Source organism: Moschus berezovskii, chromosome 5 (genome assembly GCF_049115385.1).
Source record: "Moschus berezovskii isolate FMDL1 chromosome 5, NW_MosBer_1.0, whole genome shotgun sequence".
In the NCBI taxonomy this organism is placed as follows: Eukaryota; Metazoa; Chordata; class Mammalia; order Artiodactyla; family Moschidae; genus Moschus; species Moschus berezovskii.
The window spans coordinates 26,869,001-26,889,768 of NC_142464.1; the positions used below are offsets into that span (position 1 = coordinate 26,869,001).

Sequence of the window (20,768 nt, forward strand, 5' to 3'; positions counted from 1 at the left end):
AGTTAGTTAGCGTCTTCCTGTGGCCAGCACTCTCACACTGCATTGATTTGAGAAAGATGCTGGACACTCGCCTCCAGGTGGCCTTTAAACCCACAAAACCAATTAAAAATTCTCTGCAGCTTGAACAGTAGCTGCCTGGATGAATAAGGTCTTTTCTCACTGAATTTGGTTCTTACACAGCTGATGGAAAGGAATAGAAGCTTGAATCACCCAAAGCAGGAGGGTTTTTATGCTAGAGCGACTGAAGAGACCACGGAAAGGAGTCAGGAGTACTGTGTGACTTGGCAGCTGTGCGCATGCCTGCTTGTGTGAAAAGGTTCATTCTCAGCAGTTATTTCCAAAGGAGACAAGGGGCCAATCAAGCTTTTGACGCTGGCTCGTCTGTCATTGTCAGCTGTCTCCCTGGTTCAAGTCCACCTGCAGGCTCGGAAGCAGCAAAGTGGCCCACACCTTCATTTATGGGGCATTGGCATCACCAGCCTCTGCCGGGCCAGTGAGATCAGGAAGGCCCCTAGCAGGAAAAGCTTTTGCACTCACAGAATCTTACATTCCCCTTGCCTGGAACAGTGCAGACTAGCAAACCTGAAGAGCTAGAAGTTCCCAAGGTTAAGCCAGAGGATGGATTGTGAAATGAGAACTGACAACATCTCCAGAGGGTTGAAATTAAAAACAAAAACAAAACCCTCAAATGGTTGTGTTACTGCTTTTTAACGGTGACATTGCTTCTTAAGACCCTGGCTTTGAGCAGAATGCTCGAGGAATCACACAGGCAATGAGTTCAAAGGTTATTAAATGGCAGTCATTTTCTGGGTTCAAGAATGACTATTTGACAGAGAGAAAAATATGAGAAAGAATTCCCTTACTTCATGCATGATGTAAATGATTTCTCTACCAATTTCAGAAGGGGTAGGGCCGACAGTTAGAAGACTCAAGGTAATTAGAACGTGTAACTCTGCTATCTTGCGTTTCTATAGAGTGTTCAGCAGGATGCACAGGGGCTGTGTGGGGAGTGGTACGCATGACAGGGAAGGAAGAGAGGAGGACCTGGCTTCTGGCTTCCTGAAGGCACGCGGGGTGGATGCGGACATACATGTCTATCTGGTGCTTCTCAGGCCACCTCTTCCCACTCCCCTTCCTAACACTGCCTGCCTTTCTGATAGGCAGGGAGAGGAATTTTCCATTAAGAGTGGACAGGAAGAGGAAAATGAGAATCTGAGAAAAGGGCTGGGCTTGGACTTAAGCAATGTGACCTCAACTCTGGGGTCCCTGCTGTCGCCAACGGTGCTGAGACTGTACACCAGGAGGGACGGTCAGCTGAGGTCCTCAGAAGAGCTGTTACTCCATTCCTGACACTGGCTACACGTGAAAAGTGAGTAGGTTAAAAAGTAAGCTTGAAAAAAAAGTCAGCTGAATAGCTATTCAATCAGAGAAATATTTTGGCCTTAATTATTTGGATGCTACCTTAGACATAGTTTACTATTAAGAATAACCATCTAAAAAGTATCTTTAAAAAGCAACTGTTTTTCATTACCTTCTGCCCCACTGAGGTGGCAGTAATTCAGGAAGTAAACAGAAACTTCAACAACAAGACAATACTTAGAGTGCATTAAATAAATATAAATTTTATTAAAAACACTCACATAGCGTTATCAGGAATGATATAATAATAAACGCTTTCAAATAACCTGCATTCATAACATTACAATACTTACAGTATTTATAACCATCCTCAGATTTTTATAGACAAACCAAACATCTCATGAAAATAAGTTTTTAAAAAAAGCATAGAAAAATGCACACAGAACTCATTATCTTAGTGTCAGACTGCAGAAGTTTCCTACACAAGTTAACCACTAGCTTTAGAAATGAACTGTACACCACTGTGCGTCAATCAGGATGAAAAATTCATTCAAGTAAAGTTGACACCACTCAGAAGCATTTTCAAGTATGGCTATAGAGTCAACCTGATATTCCTATATAAGCAAATTGGAGATCTGCTTTCCATTCATTCTGAGGCAGGTTTGATATTTACAATTATAGATCTGATATTTACAATATGTCACTTAATTTCTTCTCCTTCCTACCTAACCTCTCCTCAACCCCCTGAACTATACTTCCTGCTCTGTTGGCCAGCAGTTTGACAAATGACAGTGGATTGGTACAGAAACCAAATATTCACTCATCTAGGGATGGTTGACTCAAAACCAGCAAATGTGCATGTAGTAACCAAATATTTGGGGTTAGATACATGGCATATGCAAAACATTCAAATCATGCAGTTTGATGTATATAAAGCAAATGTTCCTGAAATGCTTGTAAACTGGTCACAGCCAAAAACTAGCGAAAAAAAATTTTTTAAAGACAAAAGCCATGTTTTGACCCTCCCCCCAAAAATCCATTAAGATTTGACCAATAAAACTCAAAGGCCTCCATTGATTAAGAATTTATTTAAATCTTAGTAAGCAAAAATGTACATAGACTAAGACATAATTGCACAGTTGATTGCACACCATCCCCCTAAGTGTTTTGCTTGTGTAGAAAAGTCCTGTGGATCTGTACCTGTATTGATTACAGGATCAAAACATCTTTTATTCAGAGAGTTAAAGACTCTAGCCAACAGCCACTTGCCAAACTCCTGACTTACAATTTTCCCTTTATCAACTCAGTGCATTCTATTTTCATGTAATTTTTTTCTGCTTGAAACAGTCAAAAGATTTTCCAAACTCTTAAAATGCTTTTCTTTACAATTAAAACAGCCAACAGATTTACAAGATTAGTTTTAGTTACATCAGGACATATACAAGTAAAATAGGAGGGATTCAAAATAAAAGGGTTAAATCCCTGAAAAAGAATATATTTATTAACCTACAACAATTTTACATGAACACAGGTGACATGTTGGCATAAGGAGAACATGAGCTGAAATATCCCTGAATTTTTAGAACAAAAAGGTTGAAGTTCAAGTTATACTTGCTAGAAATCAAGTATTGGAAAAAGGTATTTTTTTTTTTTTAACTAAAAAAAAAAAGCCTTGGAAAAAAAATGATGGTACACAATGCTATAAGCTTTCACTCTCAGTTCAATATCCTATTGCCAAACTAGTGTTGAGGTATATGACAAGTAGGAACATCACTCAAACCTTTAATGAATTCTTAGCTCACATTATGATATATTTGTAGCAGGTTGAGTAGCACCATCATGATGTGAATTCTGTTTCAAATCTATATATATATATATATATTTATATATATATGTATATATTTAATTTCTTTTTACAGTACTAAAATACTAAAGCATTGCGTTAAAAAAGTTTGTTTACAATTTAATTTACTTACTATACATCTCTTTCATTTCTTTATACAAATTAATGATTTAAAACCACCACAGCAAACCAGCTGCCTGTTTTTTAATTTTTTTTAATTAATAGATTCACATGGAACTAACCCTGTTTATTCATCTTATGCAGGCATCAGTCTGTTCAATCTTTCTGGTAAAGAGGACACTTAAGCTAAGAAATGACAACATTAAAATGTACAATTATCAACACAAAGGCAGACTGCCATTTGGTTCGCCAAAGGGAACCATACAGATCCATAAAATAGCATTGGCTTAAGTGAACTAGCTTTGTTGAGTCTGTAGCATGCTTTTATTTATTACCTGCAGTTAATAGAAAATTCTTAAAACTCTACATATTTGAGCAATGAACTTGTCATACAATTTTGTATAAAACTGTTTTACAGTATAGCATGTGAGATGAGCACCAGAAAACATGTGTTTTGTGGACTAATGTATTCCCTTGAATCCAGTAAGCCCCATTTTGGATGTAACTGGCTATAATAAAAATGGATACATTGCTCATCAGCAGATGCATGGCTAAAAGCAAAAATACTTTAAAAGCTTTCCTTAAAAAAATCAACTTTTCATTCTAAAATGAAAGTAAACGTTTTTTTCTTTTTTTTTTAAACATCTCAGTACCTTAGCATTGTTCAAGTTGTCAAAGCTTAGGTAGACAAAGTGCTTCTAAAACACCATTTAAAATATTTATAGATATACATGTTTGTGCACATGTACATATGTGTATATATATATATGTACATATATACGTTTATTGTCCTACAAGGACTTCACTGGATGAGCAAAATCCAGAGGCCTTTAAAATGTCCACATTTTAAAAACTAAGCTTGTGTAAGAACAGGTAATTATGATTAAAAACTTGAATGAAAAGGTACCCCCATTATTCAAGGGCATTGGAGTACACTGATAGCATCTTGATGATATAAAGGCATTAAATGTTCAGCTGTTAAAGACACCATTTTCTTAGCACCATTTCTTAGAACATCCAAACAAATTCAGTGTTTTGCTGTCTATTCAGCTTCCTGTATCTATTTCGATAAATAAAAGTTAATATTAAGATTACAGTAAAAACTGCATGTTTAAAAGCCATAATTCCAGTATTTCAGTACATTGTATACTCAGCACCAGACGGTATTTTAAGATTCCTGCCCCTGTGATACTACAGTACTTGATTTGTGTTCCATGACTATGCAAACTTGGTATTATTAAAAGTGGTCACAGATGTGTAGAGTTGTAAGGGGGGGGAATCACATTTACATATCATTTCGTCCAGTAATAGAACCAGTGTTTAAAAATGTAAATTGTGGAACACTTCCTTCTCCACCTTCTTTTTGCATAGAATGCTTTGGTCTTTTGCCTAGATTCCATCTGTGACCACTTAGGAGTCAGTGGAAATTAAGTGCTATGGTAAGATGACCTCTTGTTTTGCTGGTGAGCCGAGGTTCCTCCCACCACATTTGTCAGGATTACTGTGTCCTTTCACCACTGCCCATGTCATGAGAACTACACTAACAGACAAGTTGGTTGTGGTCTTTTCAAATGAGGTAACCAACTCAAGGGGCGACATCATATATATCTGTTGTAAGGCCCCGTGACCCTAGTGAAGGCATATGGAGATGTAGTTACTGTGGAGTCTGTGGTCACGGACATGGTCCTTTCAGCAAGGGACTTGATGAAGCGTAGGTAAGTGGGTTCGGAAGGTTCATGCGGCTCAGTGGGCTCCCGTTTCACCTTTTTGCCATGGGTTTTCTGAGGCACATAGTCTGGGCCATACTTTTCACATTCTTCCTCTTTCTCACGGGCTTTCTCGGCCATTTTGGCTTCCCAGAGTGCCAAACCATGTTTTGGCTCATTCATGCTCTTGTGCTGGTAAAAGACAAGTGAGATCCTGGTGGGGTGATTCCTGTTGGGATTCTTTAAAGGGGTTGTGGCGTGCAGCTCACGCTTCGCACACTCGATGAGAATTGACCCATGAGTTGGAGCCACAGCCACTCCTCCGATGTCAGGATCCAGGAAGCTCTGCTCGCTGTCAGACCAGACCTCATCATTGTCCTCGGTGGCCGAAGGCTGCTTTTCCTGACTGCCAGCCTCGTGTACTTTGTGCAAGCCTTCCTGGACAGAAGTAGTTCTCTCGTGGTTAAGACCCGGAAGCACCTTCGATAAGCCATTTGCTGTGTGGGAGAGCATGTCGTTCTCCTTGTTTTGGAGATGCAGAGCATGAAGGGAGCTGTTGAACATGCCCGGAGCTGCACTGTAGTTATGGATTAAATGAGAAGCTGGGTGATGCTCACCGTTTTTATAGTCTATGTTTGAACTGCTCAAATTGGGTGGTAATCTAGAGGTGGCTCCCATGAAGTGGCCATCCATCTCATGCGTGGAATAAGGAGGAAATGTCCCTACATGGTGTACATTTGGTCTGACAGTACAACTGCTGAAGGCATCTCCTTGCATATTTTGGTTTCCGTAACCTAAGTATTTAGAAGTAAAACTCTGGCTGTTTCCGAATCTCGACTGGTAAAGTGTGTGGATGGGTGGCAGATTTAGCTTAGAGAGAGGGTCTTGGTTTGGATACCTATAGAGATCCATGGGCTGAGACTGGGGAGAATAGGAGCCCAGATATTGGGAGCAGTTGTCCATTGATATGTTTCCATTGCATTGATATGATGGATACTGGTTACTCTGATTCAAAAGCCCAGGGTAGGGGCTCGTGGGATTAGAAGAATTCAAATAGGAACCTGCAGCTTGGGATGAGGTGGAATAGAGGTTCACAGGGTTGGCACCTCCATAAATATCTGAAGTGTGCGAAGAGCCTGGATAAGGGCTCATTGCATTGGGTCGTCTCATGTACAGACTGGTGGATCCAGATGAAGAGTAAGAGCTGACCGACTCTGACTGAGAGTTATTACTTAAGGGGTGATGTGGCTGCTGTTGTGGGGGCTGCTGCTGGGGTCGCTGCAGCTGTGGTGGCTGTTTCTGTGGCTGTGGAAGTTGTTTCTGCATTTGGGGCTGGGACTGGGGCTGCTGGGACGGTTGCATGACTGGTCCTGAAAGTCGCAGAAGTTCTGTGGACAGGATAAGAGAGAGCAGGGACAAATATGCTTGATTATCATTTTATGAAAGCCAGTGAGAATGTTTACATGCATGTGAAAACCAGGACTAGAATTATGCAAGACCCGTCAAAGAAGGACGAGAGTAACATCAGAGCGCTCTAATCACCGTCTTGCATAATTTTCTGTGTCTAAAGTGTTAGAAATAAAATGGCAGAATCCGTAACAGTACAACTGGGTGAATGGTGGGAAATGTAATAAAACATCCAAAAGATATTCCACTGAAAGCACCATGTGCTGTGGAGCTTCTGCGCTTTTGATCACGCCACACTGTCTACTGGAAGTGCCCTGCCCCATCCTCCCTATCTCCCTGCCCTTCCTTGACACAGTCATCCCTTCCTCAAGGAAGCCTTCTCTAAAGCCAGCCTCCAGCGCTTTTGTAATTCTTAGTCACAGTCACTGCAAACATAAGTCAGATAAAGCAACAGTCATAGTATACTAGATACTGGAATTATATATAACGGATACTGGAATTATCCATTTTTAGCTCTTTCTTCACCTCACTATAAAGCAGTTCCGTGAGGGAAAGGATCCTGTCTCATTTCACTTTATTTCTCCATTGCCTGGCAAACAATGTTAAGTGGGTAAAGGAGGAAGAAAATTTGTTATGGAAGATTTAGCAATGCTATGAGGGAAAAAAATGGCATTCATTTCAATACCCAAAACACCTTATACAACTGGCAAACTCTGTTTCATTAGCATGCTTTCCAGGAAGGAAATTCACAAAGTTATAGATAGAACTTTAAAGAAACTTTTAGCTTTGTATGTGAAACTGGTAAAAGTCACACTTCTGTTTCATGACTTCACTTAAAAAAAAAAACAGTAATATGAGATCAGAACAGATAAATGGAGCTGCAATGGCAGTTCTGAGAACTGAAATGACTACTGCAGAGGCCAGTTAGAAGGAACTAGATGCAAAGTTCTTACTGATTATACTATATAGCTAACTTAAAGGAGATATCAGGGAGTGGATAGGATTTACTTACTGTAAATCAATGTATCAACAAATGTTTATTAAACATCTTTGACATATGATTCTAAATTACTTAGTTTTATCACTGAGATTCAGAAACAAATCAATCAGTAGGGAGATTTGACTTAGTGAAGCAGAGATGGGTGGTTCCAAGCAAAGCAGGATACTAACACAAAAGATATACATTTTTCTTTTGTTTATGGCTAGGTCAATACCTTCTCTTAAATTTGGATATGGACAACATGTATGATTTTATTTTTTAGGGTATTAACTACAGTCATAAAGCAAGAAGCTTTAGAAAGAGAATATTCACTTAGCATTGATAAATAACGCTCTATTGCTATAACTATAGATGTGATCTATTTTGATGGGTAAAAGTTTTATAAGAACTATATGTGGAGTCCCCTGCATACCTCAGACTCAACCTGGCTAAGGAAAGGTATCTTATTCTCCTGCCCTTCCCCTTCCATATCTCAATAAATAGTATTATTATCTGGGCTTATAACTTTAGAGTCATCGTTAACTATTTTTTCTCCTTCATTCTAATGGTTTGTCACTGATGTATTGATAATCATGTTGGAAGAATTCGCTTCCATCATCTTTGCTACACCAAAATGCAAGCTCTTATTATCCCCCTCTCGGTTGACTGCATCGGTCTCCAAACTATTAGTTACTCTACCTCCAATTTGGCTTGCCAGTCATTGCTAATAACTCTAATTTCACCATGTCACTTACCATAAAACTCTGCCATTTATTAGAAAATAAAATCCAAACTTCTTCCTCAAACTGGGGCTAATGGTGCAATATCTCATTACATCTCCAAGAACAAAGCCTGGGCCTTGCTACCTTAGAGAAAATTCTGGCATAGAACGAAGACCATGGCTGAACTTAACCTTCCAAAATCAACAATGTTCACTTTTAAAATGTGTCATCTAACACGTGAATCGGAGAAGGCAATGGCAACCCACTCCAGTACTCTTGCCTGGAAAATCCCATGGACGGAGTAGCCTTGTGGGCTGCAGCCCATGGGGCCACTGGAAGTCAGACACGACTCAGTGCCTTCACTTTCACTTTTCACTTTCCTGCATTGGAGAAAGAAATGGCAACCCACTCCAGTGTTCTTGCCTGGAGAATCCCAAGGACGGGGGAGCCTGGTGGGCTGCCGTCTATGGGGTCGCACAGAGTTGGACACGACTGAAGTGACTCAGCAGCAGCAGCACATGAATCTACAGTGCCTCACATTAGATTTACCTGCCAGCTGTTTAGCCTGGCTTGTGTTTTCAGTCTGTTTCGGACGAGATGCGGCTGACTTTTCTTTTTCACTCTTATTCGTGCTGTTCTCCAAAGAGGAAAGCTTTTCAGCTGCAGCTTTCTTGGCTTCTAGTTTCCTCTGTCGGCCCGTCTTAACCGGCTCTGCTAACATCCTGACCTTCCGCCGAAAAGAACTCAGTACCTGAATGGCACCATTTTGTTTTTTCTCCTCCTGAGCCTCTACACTGCCAAATTCATCAACATCAGAGACTTTGTAGAGAGGCAGAACGTGGAGCTGCTCATCCTCAGGTTTTCCTCCAATTTCTCGATTGTCTTCTCTAGTGAGGGTGCATACCTGGCAGGGAAGTAAGAGAGCATAGCTTCAGTTTCATCCCAAATGAAAGTTGGTGTGTCTGTTTCTCCTCAGTATTTAGATTCATAGTGCTGGCCTACTGGACCAGATTGGTTTGTTACCGTAAAACCATGTTTGTCTGTTATTAATGAAGACTGCATCAAAATGGTACATCAAGACAAATAAGTTCATTTTTTTTTTTTAATCTATCAGGACTCGCTCCCTGTAGTGACCCTGTTCCTTACAGACATTTCTAAGGGAAGAAACTGTACTGTACCCAAAGTGTAGCAATCTTACACTCTTCACACTTACAAAATAGACGTGCTAGAGGTGAAGCCTCTTCAAAAAGAAACTACAAGTTTCCTCCACCAAAACGACTTCCTCTGTTTTTGGTAATATCACATGCGCCTCATTTCATGCTTCTGTGCTCAAAGAAATTTCACATCTTTCTTCACACCTAACTCTCCTTAACTGTGTTTAGGAAATTTGCACCAGATACCAAAGTGAAATCTAAATAATGTAAAACTGAGGATTTGATTCATATGCAACTTAATGCTGTTTCCACCTTTCTTTTCTCTCCTCTATACTCTATGAAATCTAACTTATTGTTTGTCTTCTTTCTCATTTCTTTTCTTAAAAGGAAAAAAGCTACTTCTACTACTCTGATAACTCGAGGTACTTTTTTTTTCTTTGGTTGGCCACAATCACATTGGCTTTGAAAGACTGTTGGTTTTGAAATACTAGCTTTGAGTATTCAGTGTTTTTAATTAACAGAGAAAATGTGACCACAGTTATTTAAAACCCAAGGTAACATAAGAATCATCGAGAGATACGCTTGAAAGGAATGTGATGGCTAGATTTATGTTTGTAAATAAGTTTAATGTGAGATGGTATTAAAGAGGTACACATAAGTCATCCCAAATCCTTGTCTCTGAGCATCTGTCACCTTTTCCCACAATTTACCCCTACTCGCTTCTACTTCTCTTGTGCAGCTTTCCATCTAACCTCACAAAAATTGCAATTTATCAGAGGTAAACTCCCCTCCACTTAAAAACTTTTTCTTCCTCTGCCTACTCTCCATGTCCTTGCTGAAGAGGAATCTGGTTATCTTCAGGACCAACTATAGCTCCATCTATCATTTATTTCCCCTATTCCCCAGAATCTAGCAGAGCCTCCAAATGAGCAGATGTTCAATACCTGATTAATGATGACATAAGATATTGTAGATGATAAGCCTTGTGTTTATTCTCCTGGCAAACTTGGGTTAGTGGCCAATCTACCTCGCAGCCTGTTTTTTGTATGGCCAGTGAATTAAGATTTTTTTTTTTTCACTTTTAAAGAACTTTTTATTGGGAGGGACCCGAAGAACATTACAGAGATCCTATGTGGCCTGCAAAGCTTTTTAACAGAAAATGTGTCCAACCCCTGCTCTAAATTATAGGTATTAATCAATACCTTCTCTGCTTTTCAACAAAAATTTCACACCAGCTTCCTCAAATTACATCTACTGCCTACTACCTCTCTGAGTTCTTTTCTCCTCTGTAATGGAACGATAGTGCCTGCCTTATATTTTCCATGTTAGGTCTCATCTTCCTTGGTTGCACTTATATCTACGTTGATAACTCCTTGTTGTTCAGTCGCTCAGTCATGTCCGATTCTTTGCGACCCCATGGACTGCAGCATACCAGGTGTCCCTGTCCCTCACCATCTCCCGAAGTTTGCCCAAGTTCATGTCCATTGCACTGGTGGTGCCACCCAGCCATCTCATCCTCTGATGCCCTCTTCTCCTTCCGCCCTCAATCTTTCCCAGCATCAGGGACTTTTCCAATGAGTCGGCTGTTTGCATCAGATGACCAAAATACTGGAGCTTCAGCTTCAGTCCTGCCAACGAGTATTCAGGGTTGATTTAAGACTGACTGGTTTGCTGTCCCTGCTGTCCAGGGGACTTTCAGGAGTCTTCTCCAGCACCACAGTTTGAAGGCATCAATTCTTTGGCATTCTGGAGGAAGGAATGGCAAACCACTCCAGTATACTTGCCATCAGAACCTCATGAACTGATGACTCATTAGGTTGATTATACAGTTTCTGTACTTGAACTTTTTCATTCTTCATCTCCATCCTGGGTCATCATCCCTCTAGGTACAAGGGCACACCCTGGGTTTTATTGGTATAGAACACACCGCTCCCTCCTAAGATGGATCCATTTTCTCCCCTTAGCAAAGTTTCCAATTAAGGGCAATTCATTTCACTGACTGTAATATGTAGCGACAATAGGTGGTTTTGGACTTTGAACCCTCTATAGTAGTTACTGTGACATGGTGACACATTTTTCATATATCTTCTCTATGTAAGTTAGACTGGTATCGTGGCTTGTGTATGACTTTTTGCTGAACTGATTATAACTTACCAGATATTTGATACTAAATTCTGAAAGCTGTTTTCTGATATCCAATTATAGCTAGCAATGTTTAGTCACCAGTTTAGATTAGAACCAAGAACTTTCATGATTTTTACGTACTTCTCAACAGTTTTCTACTGATGTGATATGCCAACCTGTTATACAAGTACTAGTTATGCCAAATAAGGTCACTTGCAACAGCGATCATTCATGAAAACTCTGGCCGCTACAATGACATCTGCAGGGAGCAGATTAATTAAATGCTGCCGGCTTCCGTCCTCTACTCTTCAGTTAGCACATGCTGCTAACCTGTCCTCAGCTCCACCTACCAGTGTGCTGCCATTCTGCATGTTTTGCAAGTCTCTGTGGGCATGAGCACAGAAGTCCAAACATGCGGTGACCCCTGAGAATGGACGGCCTTCCTTCAGACCCAGACGGCACTCTGGTGCTCTGTGTTCATATTCAATCTGAAAAACAGAAGTGTGTCTATGAGTGGGAAGGACTTAGACATCTAAAATTCTTAGGCACACATTTGACAAAAAAGTTTTAAGATGGGTATACTGAGCAGGTGAAAAAATTCCTTAGTATTTTATATCCCAAAACACAATGGAATGAGGCAAAATGGGGCAAATGCTTTGACATAATACAGTTTTTATTTTACAGTGTTATTGAGATATACTTGACTTATACTTTAAATATATGCTGTTTAGTGTACTGTTTGATGTATATATCAAACAGTACACTATATATATGTGAAACCACTGCCACAAACAAAATAATGTACATATCCATCAATCCCCAAAGTTTCCTCATGCCTCTTTCATGCCTCCTACTTTGTTCTCAAGTAAGTAAGTAAGTGAAAGTCGCTCAGTCGTTTCCGACTCTCTGCGACCCCATGGAGTATACAGTCCATGGAATTCTCCAGGCCAGAATGCTGGAGTGGGTAGCCTTTCCCTTCTCCAGGGGATCTTCCCAACCCAGGGATTGAACTGGGGTCTCCCAGATTGCAGGCGGATTCTTTACTAGCTGAGCGACATGACTTTCTTCTCAAGCACAAGCTTTGTCACTAGAGATTAGTTTGCATTTTCTAGAATTTTATACAAATGGATCCATTTTGAGTTAATTTTTATATAGGGTGTGAGAATAAGAGTCAAAGAATTTTTTTTTCCAGATGGATATTCAACTGTTCAAACACCAGTGGGTAAAAAAAGTTTATACTTATCCCATTGAATTGCCTTTGTTGCAAATCACTTGACCATACATGTTGAATCTATTTCCAGACTATCTATTCTGATCTTTTGTTATGTAATAGTGTACTGGCATGTGTATGTGTGTGTAGACACAAACTGTCTTGATTACTAGTAAATGTAGATTTGTAGTAAATCTTGAAATCCTGGAGTATAAGTATTCAAATTTTGGTCTTTAAAAAACTGTTTGACTACTGTGGGTTCTTTACACTTCTCTCTATATATTTTAGAGTCACCTTGTCAATTCCTTCAGAACACCTGGTAAAATACTGCTAGGCCATGTACTGAATCCATTGATTAATTTGGGAAAAACTGACAAATAATATTTAGTCTTGTGGTCCATGAACACTGCATATCTTTCCAGTTATTTAGGTTTTCTACAATTTCTCTCAGCATTGTTTTCAGTGCATAGGTCTTATACAGTTCTGTCAAATATGTATCTATGGATTTTTGATGCTACTGGTTTTCATTTCAATTTTTAATTGTTCATTGCTAGTATATAGAAAATAGAATTCATTTTTATATTTTGCAACTGTTGTAAACCATTTATTAGTTCTAGGAGGTTTTTTGGTAGATTCTTTGGAATTTTCCACGTAGATACACATGTTGTCTGCAAATAAGGGCAGTTTTATTTCTTCATATTCAATCTGTATCCTTGCTTTCTGCACTGTCTAAAATTTCCAGTTAGATGTTAAATAGAATAATCTACAAGGATATTTATACAGCACAAGGAACATAGCTGAAAATTTACAGCAATTATAAATGAAGTATAATCTTTAATAGTTGTGAATATCTGTGTTGTACATGCGAAACTTATATGGTAAATCAACTATGCCTCAATTTAAAAAATTAGGATGCCACAAAAAGCTTGCTGACAAGATGAAAATTGAAAACCTACCTTGAATTTTATTAAGCAAACATCCATTTGATAAAGAATTATGTATTTATTTTTATTACTGTATGACAATTGTATATTAAACTTATGTTTATACATGTGGCACAGAGAACATTGTCAACAAACAGTAAAACCTAGTTGAGAAGTTAAAAGAAAGATGTTAACTAGAAGTGGTAAGAATGGACATCCTTTTCTTATTCTGAGTAATGTGTTTTTTCACTTTTTTAATTTTAGCTTTCCATTTATTGAGTTTTCACAGATGTCAAAGGTCTACCTTAGATAACAGGCATGATCCCATCACAAAATGGATGGGTGGCTTAGATGGTAAAGAATCTGCCTCCAGTGCAAATTCAATCAATGCAGATCAACCCAGGTTCGATCTCTGGGTCATTTTCAGGCTTTCACCATTACTCATGTTAGCTTTAGGTTTTTCATCTATGCCCTTTATTAGGCTGAGAAATTTTCCTTCTATGGATGTTAAATCTTGTCAAATGCCTTTTCTCTGTTGAAATATTTTTCCCCTAATATGTTGGTTAATACAGTGAATCACATTGATTGATCTTTGACTGTTAAATGAACTAACTGTTCCTGAAATAAACTCCATTTGATCATGATGTATTATTACTTTTACACCATTATTGGATGTATTTGCATGAAATTTTGTTAAGAACTTTCATATTAATATTCATGAAGATCATTGGACTTTATTTTTTTTTAATGTTCTTGTCTGATTTTAGTATCAGGATATTTCCAGTCTCATAGAAGGAACTGGGAAGTATTTACTCCTTTGCTATTTTCTAGAAGAATTTTCATTGTTATATCTTTCTTAAATAATGGGTGAAATTTGGAATGGAAATCATTTGGGTTTGGAGTTTTCTTTTGAGAAAGTTTTTAATTACAATTTCTTTAATAGAAGTATTTGTAGTATTTTCTTTCTTAAAATTTATTTTTAATTGGAGGATAATTGCTTTACAATATTGTGTTGGCTTCTGCGATACAACAATGTGAATCAGTCATAAATATACATATATCCCCACCCTGCCCCCAACCCCGCACCCATCCCAGCCCTCTACATTGTCACAGAGTACTGGGTTGAGCTCCTTGTGTCATACAGCAACTTCCCATTAGCTATCTATTTTACATATGGTAATGTATATGACTTCACTCTATGTAATAGGCTCTAGGTTCATCCACCTCACTAGAACTGACTCAAATGTATTCATTTTTATGACTGAGTAATTTTCCATTGTATATATGTACCACAACTTCTTTATCCATTCATCTGTCAATGGAAATCTAGGTTTCTTCCATGTCCTATTTATTTCTTCTTTAGTAAGCTTTGGTAATTTGTACCTTTTAAGGACTTTGTTCATTTCATTGATTTTATTTTCATAAAGTTTTAATAATATATTATTAATTTGTAGGATCTACTGTGATTTCTCATCTCTAATTCTTGATATTGACAATTTATACCTTCTATTTTTTTCTTGATTAAACTGACTCAAAGAAATAGCTTTTCCCTTCACTGATTTGTTTTCTGCATTCTATTTCATTGATTTCTGTTCTTAAATTCTGCGTTTCTTTCCTTCTGTTTCTTATAAGGCTAAAAGTGCTCCTTTTCTCCAAGTTTCATTGGGTAGAAGATCACTGATTTGTGGCTTTATTCTTTCCTTTCATTCATTTCATTCAGGTTGAAATAGTTTCTTTGTTGAGATTTGTGATTTTTACTTTGTAGGGTCAGAGAACATACTTTGTGACTTTTAAATTTACTGATAGTTATTATTCCGGGTCACCAAACAATTATCTTGGTAAATCATCCTTGTACACTTGAAATTAATGTTAACTCTGTCATTGTGTGGGGAGTTTTATACATGGCAATAACATCAGTTTGGTTAAAAGTGTTGTTCAAGTCTTCTGTTCCCTTATTAATTTTCGGTCCACTTGTTCTCACAGTCATTGAGAAAGATATACTGAAAATTGACTGCGGTTGGAGATTTCTTAGTTCTATCAGTTTTTGTTTAATATAATTTGAAGCTATTTATTATATGCATAGTTAGGATTATGTTCTCTTGCTAACTTGACCTTTTTATCACTATGAAATGATCTTTATAATATTCTATGCCATGAAATCTACCTTGCCATTAATATCACTCCAGCTTTTGATTGACATTAGTACAATATTTCTTGGTTCTTGCTTTGTAAAATCATAACTGTTTTACATCAGTATGATTATTCAATATCACAAGCTCTACCTTTTAAGTTGGGAGTGGTAAAAAAATTTACTTTTGATGTGGTTTTTATATATTGCTTGGATTAAATATACCATATGATATTTGTTTTATATTTGTTTTATCTTTGGTTTCATTTTTTTTTAAATGCTTTGGGATTCTATTCTCATCTCTTTACTGGGGGACTATACACTTTTTTTTAGTGGCTGCTTATTTTAAAGTTTATAGTGCAGTGTAATAGTTTATCCCTGTAGTATTACACTATTCCATATATAAGAATCTTACAACTGTGTACTTCCAATTCCCCAGCTTCCGCACTTTTACATGTTATGAGCCTTAAATTACATTTTAAATATATTTTAAAATAGCAAATTATCTTTTAAAGAAAATTTTTTTAAATAAGGGGAAAAAGTCTTTTTCTTAAATATCTACTATTTATAATGTCTTCATTCCTTTTTGTCAATCCAGATTTCTATCTAGTATTTTTCTATCAAAGGGCTTCCTTTAACATTTTTGAAGTGTTAGTCTGCTGGTGGCAAATTATTTCGGCTTTGGTAGATCTGAAAAAAAATTTTTATTTTGCCTTCAGTTTTTAGAGTCTTTACCGATTCCAAGGTTGATAGTTTTATTTTTTTCCCCAGGACTTTAAAGATGTTTCTCCTGTCTATTTTTCTTGCATTTGTCTATGTCTATTATCATTTTTTCTCTATAAATTAATGTCTTTTCTTTCCCCTCCTCTATCTGCTCTTCATGTTATTGATTTTAATGTGACTTTATGTAGCATTCTTTGTTAACTCCTCCTGCCCCCCCCACCCCCCACCACACACAACCTCTATTTGGGGCTTGCTGAGCTTCTTCTGGGATCAATGGGTTTATTTTGAACAAACTTGAAGAGTAATTGGCCACTGTATTTTAAAATATTGTCTGTCCTCCTTCTGGGATTCTAATTACACATATATTGGGGTAATAATACTGGCATTTGATCAAGTCGTTTTATTTTTCAGTTTTGCTTTTCTTCTTTCACATTGGGACATTTCTATCACCGCATATTCAAGCTCACTAATCTGCTGTTAATTCCATCTACTGTATTTTTTATTCAGATATTATATATGTTTTTCATCTCTAGAAGTTCAGTATGGGTTTGATGTCTCCTTAACTGTTTCTAAAGTCATGCTCATACTTTCCTCTATTGTCTTGAGCAAATGAAATATTAGCGATTTTAATGCCCTTGTCGATATATTCTTATCATATATCATTTCTGGAACTATTTCTGTTGATTGCTCCCTACCCCTGCCCCCCTGCCCCCAATTATGGATCATGTTTTCTAATTTCTTTGTATACCTGGTAATTTTTGATGAGTTACTAGACACTATTAATTCTATCTAAAAAATTTTTTTTTGTTCTGAGATGCTGTTATGTGTGTGTACTCAGTCGTGTCCAACTCTTTTTGACCCCATGGACTACAGTCTGCCAAGCTCCTTTGTCCATGGAATTTCCCAGCAAGAATACTGGAGTGGGTTGCAATTTCCTCCTCCAGGGGATCTTCCTGACCCAGGGATCAAACCCATATCTCTTGCATCTTCTACATTGGCAGATGGTCTCTTTGCCACTGCGCCATCTGGGAAAACCACCCCCCACCCCCATTAAATTTGTTGAAATCGGTTTGATCCTTTCAAGTCTTGCTTTTAAACATTATTAGATGGAACCAGAACAGCCTAATCTACGTCTGTTACCAAGGCCAGAAAATTCTAAATACTCTGCTTAATATCTTTCATGTTAGGGTGTCTTTTCCTTCTGGATGGTATTAACAACAACTATTCCAAGTCCTGTATAAAATTAAAGGATTGTTTTGCCTCTTTTGATGATTCTTTCCATGGCCCTGGTAATCTCTTCACAAGCATGCAACACTAGTACACAGCTGAAGACTCTACAGATCTCTGGAGCTCTTCCCAATGAAGCATTCACCTCTTTGGGACTCTGAATTGTGAATTCCAGCACTTTTACCAAATTCTGAACTTCATATCCTAACAGAGAAAACCGTGGGGTCTGTGTAGGTTCCTCCTTCCTGCCTGAAGTCTAACATGCTTTTTAGGAAGTAAGTTGGGGTAACTGTAAGTTTACCTTTTAAAATTCCCTTCTCTCTAGTGTTAGTATTTTGAGTTTCTTATTGTCTTATATCTAAAAACTACTGTTTGGTGTATTTTTCTTTTTTTTAAATGTGTGAAAGTAAATCAGTTTCTGTTAATCCACCATGGCTAGAAGCTGAAGTCGTAACATGATACAGTTTGTGACGGCTTGAGTATTTACTATTAGGTTTATGCAGCATCTTTGAGAGACTGACTAAAGGTAAATGACCACTCTATTTCACAAACCACAAACAGTGGCTTGTGACTATTTAGTCCATACTTTGGTCTAGTTAGCTTTATTCTGTTCCTTGAATAAAAATGATACAGAATCTAGTTGGTTTTTAGACTCATGCCATCTTATACCATGCAGGAGTGTGTGAATGAATTACTGGAAATTAATCTTTTTGGATGTGAGAGTTGGACTGTGAAGAAAGCTGATCGCCGAAGAATTAATGCTTTTGAACTGTGGTGCTGGAGAAGACTCTTGAGAGTCCCTTGGACTGCAAGGAGATCCAACCAGTCCATTCTAAAGGAGATCAATCCTGGGTGTTCATTGGAAGGGCTGATGCTGAAGCTCCAATACTTTGGCCACCTCATGCAATGAGTTGACTCACTGGAAAAGAGTCTGATGCTGGAGGGATTGGGGGCGGGAGGAGAAGGGGACGACGGAGAATGAGATGGCTGGATGGCATCACTGACTCTATGGACATGAGTTTGAGTGAACTCCGGGAGTTGGTAATGGACAGGGAAGCCTGGCGTGCTGTGATTCATGGGGTCGCAAGGAGTCGGACACGACTGAACAACTGAACTGAACTGAACTGAATCTGTCTGGAAGACAATTGTAGGTGGATGACTTTCTGATGGTGTAAAGCTGTGCTGTTCAATTTGGTATCTAGCAGCCACATGTGGCAATTTAAATTTAAATTAACTAAAATGAAAATTTCATTAAATCAATTGCACTATCCACATATCAAGTATTCAGTAACCACATATAGCTAGTAACTATCATTCTAAACAGTGTAGACAGGAAATATTTCCACTGTCATAGAAAGTTCTCTTGGTCTAACATGTCATCTCCACACATGATGAAAGCACATGATTTTAAGATTTAAGCCTGCTAATTCAGGCCTAAACTTTGGTGGTAAGATAATCATAGAAAAGACAGAGAAATACAAATCTACTGGCAGATATGAAGGTGTATTTAAATTAAGAAAATATATTCTCATATCATGGAGCTGACAGAAGAAATGCTGTGAAGACCCAATGAAGCTTAACTTTAGCAATAAGACTTTATGAATTCAAGGACTAACGCAAGGAAAAACATGCATATGTGAGAAATAAAGGTATTATATTCAGTTGGGGAAAAGGAGGCAAAGACCAAATAACAGACCTTGGCAGCATCCATAACTTTTATGTTTTACACATTCTGTAGGAAAAGATCACATGGTTGTTTTTCAGATCTCTAAACCACATTAAGACATATGGATAAATATTTTCAATAGTATCTACCATGAAATTTAAAAATACACCTTATTCATTCTTAGTCATTAGATGATTTAGTTTATATAGATATTACATCTATTTTTTAATGTATGAATGTATGTATGTATTTTATGGTGGTAAGAACACAACATGAGAGCTACAGTTTTAGAAAATGTTTAAATTTGTTGATTATAGGTACAATTATACAGTAGATCTCCAGACATTATTGATTGTGCTTAACCAAAACTTTATGACGACTGGTTAGGCTCCTTTGTCCATGGGATTTCCCAAGCAAGAATAATGGAGTGGGTTGCCAGTTCTCCAGGAGATCTTCCTGACCCAGGGATCAAACCTGGGTCTCCTGCATTGGCAAGCAGATTCTTTACCAGGGAGCCACCAGGGAAGCCCACAGCACATCTACACATTTGCTCATATACAAATATTAAAACACATCTAAGGAATTATATATAATCATAATCATGTTGTTATAACTTAAAAATCTGAGGCTCCTTTGTATTTTAGATAGTCCAGGTTTACTCCAAACATAAATAGAGGAGAACATAGATGCTTAGATAATTGTGTTTGTATGATACAGTCTATAGTAAGAATCAAAGAAGTAAGGTGAACATCAATGCTTGTTGTTCTGTCCCATTCCTCAGTTAAATCCATTAGATTAATAACCCCTATAAAAAATTCACTCAACAGAAAATGGCCAAACTTGAAATCTAGCAATGTAGACTCAATTCATTTTCTTTTTATAGCTTGATTTATTGTGTTGCTTACCCAGAGCTGTTTTATAACAGTATAAAACCATTCCTTATACTTTCCTGTGACACTGATTAAAACAGGTAAGGTTGTAAAATAACAATATTAATCCCACTGTTATTAACCATATTTAAAATAATTTTCATAGACAGTTACATATATATCTCTAAAAATCTAGATGTGACATAAAACAACTTATAAAGAGACAGTCATTAAAGTTGCCCTCTTTGCTACTTAAAAAAAAAAAGTGAATTGGGATTTGAGGAAAATGTTGTAGTCCACATGTTAAAGAATAGCTAAACTGTTAATTAGAATTGGTCCCCTGTCTCTGCTGTGTAGACCAATCTAGTCCCCTGAGAGTCTTTAACATTGTTAAGTATTGCAAATAACAATGTTTGCAAAAATGCTGCCCTTCACATTTCTTCATATCCCCACTGCTGTGTACTCTGAATACTTTCTCATCACTTCCAGCCTTCCCCCATCTATCAGTCTTCCTCTTCCTCTTAAATCTTTAACCTCTCCTATCCCATTGTTCCTATCCCCCCAGTCCTTTCTTCAATGGTTTCTCTTCCTCCACTCACCCCTAAACT

At 37.7% G+C, this 20,768-nt stretch overlaps 1 protein-coding gene across 2 annotated transcripts in view; it reads right to left on the reverse strand.

The window, feature by feature from the left end:
- Positions 1–1,606: 1,606 nt before the first annotated feature.
- Positions 1,607–20,768, reverse strand: part of TET2 (tet methylcytosine dioxygenase 2) — a 146,789-nt gene continuing 127,627 nt past the window's right edge. For both annotated transcript variants that reach the window (XM_055434728.2, XM_055434729.2), the window contains exons 9-11: positions 11,765–11,902; positions 8,686–9,040; positions 1,607–6,416 (exon numbers count right to left, since the gene is read on the reverse strand). In XM_055434728.2, coding sequence (XP_055290703.2) covers positions 4,921–6,416; positions 8,686–9,040; positions 11,765–11,902 — 1,989 coding nt within the window. In that variant the 3' untranslated portion in view covers positions 1,607–4,920. The remainder of the gene's footprint in view (positions 6,417–8,685; positions 9,041–11,764; positions 11,903–20,768) is intronic.